At 41.9% G+C, this 7,465-nt stretch overlaps 1 protein-coding gene across 1 annotated transcript in view; it reads right to left on the bottom strand.

Annotated features, from left to right (window-relative positions):
* LOC310777970 (uncharacterized protein) overlaps positions 1–7,056 on the bottom strand; it is a gene marked incomplete at its 3' end in the record, with an annotated part of 29,936 nt that extends 22,880 nt beyond the window's left edge. The window contains exons 1-3 of the mRNA XM_083638301.1: positions 6,889–7,056; positions 2,939–3,037; positions 2,544–2,722 (exon numbers count right to left, since the gene is read on the bottom strand). Of these exons, the coding sequence (XP_083494427.1) occupies positions 2,544–2,722; positions 2,939–3,037; positions 6,889–7,033 (423 nt within the window). The 5' untranslated portion in view covers positions 7,034–7,056. The remainder of the gene's footprint in view (positions 1–2,543; positions 2,723–2,938; positions 3,038–6,888) is intronic.
* Positions 7,057–7,465: the final 409 nt, after the last annotated feature.

Here is a 7,465-nt window from a genome sequence, read left to right as displayed (position 1 = left end):
GGTACATATATGTACATATAATATAGGAAAACGGCCAATTTTATGTATGCACCATATATGGGGAAACTATATGTGGCCCTATATTAAAACATATAGGGTACATATAGATTCTTTCCATGTGGGAAACTCACCCCCACACCAACACACAGCCTGCATGCCGGCGGAGCTTGGAGAAACTCACCCCCACACTAACACACAGCCTAACACGCACCCAGCGTCTATTTTCGGAGCGCTCCGTTTTTGTGCGCCGGCTCCCAGCGCGACACCGAAAAGCCAAACCGGACTGCTGAGAATGGTTTGGCCCTTCGGCGTCGGGTGCTGCTTTTCTGGCGGCTAATCGTGTGGAGAAACTATGCAGCAGAGACAGAGGGGCTCAGTTGTGGGAGCGGATTGACTGCTGTTCGCAGCTAACGTTAGCTCCAGCCAGAGCAATCTATACGACTCTGGCTCCAGCATCGGTTTCCGTTTCATCACGGGGCTTCTTCTGCTGTTTTTCCTCACCTTTCTCTAATCTGGAGAGCACTGTCGCCACCTAATGGGTCCGTAAAATAGCTTCTACACATTCGACATCCCCCATACTTTCACAGGAGATGCATCAGGCTTTGATCCACGTCCCACCGTCAAAAAACGCGATTGACGACAATCATCGTCATTGGCACTCTACGTTACTATTTGAATTGACGACGATTGTCGTCATTGGCACTCAATGAGTTAATTAAGGGACTAGTTTGTGTCTCTGTGTCTGTGTGTTTGTTGCTTACAGTGAGACAATATGATGTTTGTGCAGCTCACTCTCCTTCAAAAAAGACAAGTAATTTATTTATCTTCAGCTCTCCCCTCCTGTCATACAGTAGGCTATCCTCTCTCTCTCTCTCTCTCTCTCTCTCTCTCCCTCATCCTTCTCTCTGAAAATATCCTACCTAACGTTCATTGTGCCATATTTCAATTAAAAACCTGGTCTCCTCCTCTCTCGATGTGCTACCACAGCTAATTTTTCATTCTTCCTCTGACAACAGCTTCATGAAACTTCCTGAATTTGGTCCAAAAGTCCAAACTATCCCAAAAATGCTTTTATACTGCAAACCAACCAAACCATGTTGCAGTTTGATCCGGACCGAGACCACCTCTTTTCTTCGGACCAATGTTTGGCTGTTTAGTCCGGACCGGTGTCCGAGGGAGCTTTCACACCTGTCATTTTGGTTCGGATCAAACTGAAAAGTCCGGACCAAACGAGGTAGGTGTGAAAGCGCCCTCAGTGTGAAGGGCTGTGTGAAGTGTCTGTTGGACGTTTATTGTGAAGGGCTGTGTGAAGTGTCTGTTGGACTTTTATTGTGAAGGGCTGTCTGAACTGTCTGTTGGACTTTTATTGTGAAGGGCTGTGTAAAGTGTCTGTTGGACTTTTATTGTGAAGGGCTGTTTGAAGTGTCTGTTGGACTTTTATTGTGAAGGGCTGTGTGAAGTGTGTTCGACTTTTATTGTGAAGGGCTGTGTGAAGTGTCTGTTAGACTTTTATTGTGAAGGGCTGTGTGAAATGTTTGTTAGACGTTTATTGTGAAGGGCTGTGTGAAGTGTGTTTGACTTTTATTGTGAAGGGCTGTGTGAAGAGTCTGTTGGACTTTTATTGTAAAGTGCTGTGTGTGAAGTGTGCGTTGGACTTTTATTCAGAATAATACAATGATTACCATGGCTCAAAACCGTGTTCTGATTGGTTGAATTGCACAACATTTTGCACTGCAATACGTCGGGTCCCCAGCAGCACTGGGGTATATTCTAGCATAGTTTATGCTACAGCTTTACAGCCTTGGTCTTCTGGCTCTCCCCAAGACAAGGCTACGCACTGTGGGAGACAGGGCCTTCTCCTCAGCTGCTCCTCATATCTGGAACACTCTTCCTCCCGCAATCAGGGCAGCAGATAGTGTAGACTCCTTTAAGTCCCTTCTCAAAACCCACCTTTTTAGAGAAGCTTATCATTTATAAATGTTTTATTGTTTTGCCCTCATTGCTCTTTTATATATATTCTAATTCCTTCGTCTTAATGGTTTTTAACGCTACTGTTTATTATGTTGTAAAGTGCTTTGAGTTCTTGAAAAGCACTATATAAATTGTATGTATTATTATTATTATTATTATTATGCTAGGCCAGACTATACCCGAGTATAGTTTGGTGGGGGTTTAATGTGGCCTGCTAGAGAGATGGCCGGTGCCACATCTATATGCCGGCAACCCGCAATGCCGACAGCCCTTAAGTGCGCCCTAACCCCAACCCCATAACCCCAACCCCTAACCCTAACCCCTAACCCATAACCATAACCCATAACCCTAACCCATAAGCCTACCAGGCTATCGGCATTGCGGGTCGTCTGCATATGGCAGACCCCAGATGGCCACTGAAATTGCGCTAACAGAACTCAAGTGAAATCCACCAAACTAAAACCTCACTGAACTTTACTGAAACCAAACCAAACAAAGTAAAACTGAACTAAATTGAAACTGCCTGGCCAATATGAGATCTGCTCAGTGAAACGGTAAAGTGTCAATCAGACCTTGCTCTCCAGCGCCCCGACGTTGCTCTGCAGCATCTGCTGGGTGCTCTGCAGCGTCTGCTGGGTGCTCTGCAGCGCACCCATGTTGCTCTGGACGTTGTTCTGCAGTGCCTCCAGTTTGCTCTGCAGGCTCTTTGTCTCCTGACCAGCAGCAGAAAGTGAGGACTCCGGCATGGAAACTGGGACAGAGACAAACAAATTGCAAAAGAGTCGAGTTTCAGTTCAATTTTTTAAAGTGGTATGAATGTAGATTTCAACATTATATCGCTACAACAAATATGAATGTATTAATTTGAGTCCTGTTTCCATACTCTAAATTATTGGAACCAAAAAATGATGTGTCATAATGCTATCAGTGATTTGGTAACAAATGTATGAAAGGGTTTCAGATCTACCTTTATAGAGAAGGAAAATATTAACTCCGGTCAGCAAGATGAGGTAAGCAATAATCAGGTATAAGCACCACTGCCATTGTGGACGCTTCGACTTCACATCTGAAACACAAACACAAAACAGCAATAGAAATATGACCATAGAGTTAGCATTTCATCTGGAACACAAACAGAAAACAGCAATAGAAATATGACCATATTTAGCGTTAGCATTTCATCTGGAACACAAACAGAAAACAGCAATAGAAATATGACCATAGCGTTAGCATTTCATCTGGAACACAAACACAAAACAGCAATAGAAATATGACCATAGCATTAGCATTTCATCTGGAACACAAACAGAAAACAGCAATAGAAATATGACCATAGCATTAGCATTTCATCTGGAACACAAACAGAAAACAGCAATAGAAATATGACCATAGCGTTAGCATTTCATCTGGAACACAAACAGAAAACAGCAATAGAAATATGACCATAGCGTTAGCATTTCAACTGGAACACAAACAGAAAACAGCAATAGAAATACGACCAAAGCGTTAGCATTTCATCTGGAATGCAAACAGAAAACAGCAATAGAAATATGACCATATAGCATTAGCATTTCATCTGGAACACAAACAGAAAACAGCAATAGAAATATGACCATAGAGTTAGCATTTCATCTGGAACACAAACAGAAAACAGCAATAGAAATATGACCATAGCGTTAGCATTTCATCGAGAACACAAACAGAAAACAGCAATAGAAATATGACCATAGCATTGGCATTTAATCTGGAACACAAACAGAAAACAGCAATAGAAATATGCAGAGTTGCATTTTATCTGGAACATAAACAGAAAACAGCAATAGAAATTATGACCATCGCGTTAGCATTTCATCTGGAACGCAAATAGAAAACAGCAATAGAAATATGACCATAGTGTTAGCATTTAATCTGGAACACAAACAGAAAACAGCAATAGAAATAAGACCATAGAGTTAGCATTTCATCTGGAACACAAACACAAAACAGCAATATAAATATGACAATAGCGTTAGCATTTCATCTGGAACACAAACAGAAAACAGCAATAGAAATATGCAGAGTTAGCATTTCATCTAGAACACAAACAGAAAACAGCAATAGAAATTATGACCATAGCGTTAGCATTTCATCTGGAACACAAACAGAAAACAGCAATAGAAATATGACTATAGCGTTAGCATTTCATCCGGAACACAAACAGAAAACAGCAATAGAAATATGACCATAGCGTTAGCATTTCATCTGGAACACAAACAGAAAACAGCAATAGAAATATGACCATAGAGTTAGCATTTCATCTGGAACACAAACAGAAAACAGCAATAGAAATATGACCATAGCATTAGCATTTCTTGCCAATTGATACTAGGCTAATTACGAGCTGTGACAGCGTGGCTGGTATTGTTTTCACCTTGTGTGTGTGTGTGTGTGTGTGTGTGTGTGTGTGTGTGTGTGTGTGTGTGTGTGTGTGTGTGTGTGTGTGTGATAATCATGTCAGAATGTGCTGCTCTTATTTGCTGGAGCAGTAAACAATGGTTCCATTGCATGAGGAGCTGATGGGATAGTAATGATTGTTGCAGGTATTAGTCAGCTGCCCAGGTGTTACCGGGGAAACAGAGTTATGATTTATGAAAGACTATATATATTATAAATATAAATGAACAGTCTTATTTATTTTCTTTGGCAAGTGACCACAGGATACCACAGCAGGTGAATGCCCTTTGAGGAGTCTATCATCCAAATTTAGTGGACTTTGTGGAGGCAACGATCCGAGGGGGGTCACGCCTCCACATCATCCATTAACATCTGTTATACCATAGAATACTATTTTCTGATTGGTCGACAGGTGTGCGTTAAAATCGTTTAATGTACACATAGTCCGGCTCAAGTTTAGTTCTAAATTCATCTGCTACCCAACCTGCACAGCTGTTTAATTAGACAGGCAGCACAGTCTGCAGTGCCCCACCCTCTGAATACCACAGGATGGCAATGTCACCTAATGCACAAACTGCAAGAAACACGCCCTCTTAACTTGATACAGTATAGCTACTCATGAATCACATACATGTAAGTCAGCCATGTTCAAAGTCTGGCTCGGGGGCCAATTGCGGCCCATGGAATGATTTTAAACGGCCCGTGGCTTGTCTCTCAAAATATACTATATGTGGCTCCTCCTCCACACAGTATTGGTTAATCAAGCAAGTTCACTTTGCATTTTTCCGTTCACCTAACGACGACAGCAGCACTATCACACAGTTTGTAGACAAGCAAAGGCTAAAAGGCTAAAAGTAATCTCATGTGTAAGAAATGACTGTTCTACATTGAAGTAAAAATGTAAATAATTAACTTGTTGGTTTTGGATATATTTAGCTTCAAGAGTGCATTTGTTTGTGACCCTCAACACAGGCTTTGAGAATCCCGGGCCACTTATTGATACTTATGCTTAAATTAACCCACTCATATTCTGGTTTATTTCAAGAAAAACATTTTGTCTAGTGGAAATTCTAATTAGCTGGTCACTTTAAAATCTAGCAGGTGGTCAAAAAAGTTAACTTCAAGCCTTGCAGGGAGAGCAAGTGGTGACATAGAAGTGAGTGAGAAAAGTTTCAAATATTGGTGTTTAAGACTGAATAATGACATCACAACTGTTAATTTAAAATTAGATATTCCTCTAAACCAGACTTCAAATGCCCCCCCAAAAAAATTGCACCGGCACCGTTTGGCCCCCAGCCCTCAGCAAAATCTGGCCCTCTGGTAGCGAGGACATTTTTTTGTGGTCCTCTCTATCATCAAAGTTTCTGGGTTACGGCATGACAATATTTGTTCGGCCCCCGGCAACAATCTAGGTTTCTCATGTGGCCCCCCATGAAAAATAATTGCCCACCCCTGATCTAGGCAGCCTCATTTCTCTCGTTTTTCCTACTTTTAGAAGAGTGGACAACTCTTATAGTGATCACTTCGGATGGTTTAAATTGATCACTATAAGAGGATGATCGTTATAACTGATTGTTTTTTCCTCTCATGCAGATTGCAATCTAATTCACGTAGTGAACACAGTGGTCTCACACAGACATATACACTGCAGCTGCTACCATTACGTATGTCTAATGTTTAATTGTATGTTTAATTAGGGCTATGCTATTTGCACCTGTGCAAACAGAATCTTAATTATGTTTAATTATGTTTAAAGTATGTCCATGCCATTTGCACCTACAGTGAATACTGTATGTCAGTCTTTGGCTTGTCTTATTGCTTTACTGCCTTATTGCTTGTTGCTTCTCTTGTTTTCTTGCACCTATATGCCCTGTTATTTTGCACTATGTTGTAACGGAGTCTACAGCACAGGAATTTCACACGTGATACTGTACTACGGAGTGACAATAAAAATCTTGAATCTTGAATCTTTCCATATACAAACAAACATGCACCAAGTATCTCTGATGTATCTCATTGACTCGTTTTTGGCAGTTTGTAAGGGGGGGGGGACAGACAGAATTACTGTAGTCCCCCCCCCATTGTTCTCATGTATAAGAAGCCCCAACATGATCACTATAAGTGGACTCCTGATTACTCTAAGTGAATTATTCAAACAGCATGTGTATAAGAATGATTCTGTGCCAAGCTTTTTGATCCTTATAAGCAGTCGATCACTATATAACCATGATCACTATAAGCGGATTCCACTGTAGTTTGCCATCTAATCTTAGCGTTGATTTCCTTTGTTTCCCCTGGTGGGGGACCCCCAGAGCCCCCGCTTAAAAGTGACTTGGCTGGGCCTATATTTAGCACTTTTTCCCAGCCTGAAAGATTTCCCCAGTCCGGCCTGGGCACTCATGGAAAAATCTAAATATCAGCTATAGGTTCCCAGGGTGAGACTCAGATATTAGCTTTGAAATAAGCTCTACTTCACACACTCACCTTTAATCTGTAATTGGCTGTAGAGTTCACTGCTGCTGAGTGGCTCAATCTTCTCGTACACCGGATCGTCCTCCTTGTCCACCACCGTCTCCATGACAACAGAATCGTCCTGACCTGCTCTAGCACGAGTTCTTCTAGGCTGCATGATGAGAACAGAGTGGTCCTCACCTCCTCTGTTATAGGTTGGGTGACAACGAGTGGTCCTCACTTCCGCTAGCAGGAGCTGTTCTAGGCTGTGTGACGGAGGGCAAACCAAACTGCTCTGGGGAGGAAGTATGTTTTGAGGATGAGGCAGACAAAACTCAGCATCAAAAACACATGCGTTGCAGCTAGTTCGTAGAAGGGAAGTTGTGGGTGAGTGGTCACACAGAGCCGTTTGCATGCTCGACACAGCAGGCCTCATCAAATTCACCGGCTTTTGACACTGACAACTGACAATGACACTGAAATGATTGGCATCATGTGTACCAGGCGAAAGTTTGGATGCACTGCATTTGTACTATTTGCACATCTTAAAATAATAGTAAAGATGTCAAAACTGTCTCTGGGTAGTGTAGTGGTACATTCCAATTCAAGA

This window comes from Poromitra crassiceps, assembly GCF_964638095.1.
Source record: "Poromitra crassiceps genome assembly, chromosome: 6".
NCBI lineage: Eukaryota > Metazoa > Chordata > Actinopteri > Beryciformes > Melamphaidae > Poromitra > Poromitra crassiceps.
The sequence above is the reverse complement of the archived record's forward strand: the minus strand, read 5'-3'. Positions and strand labels throughout refer to the sequence as shown.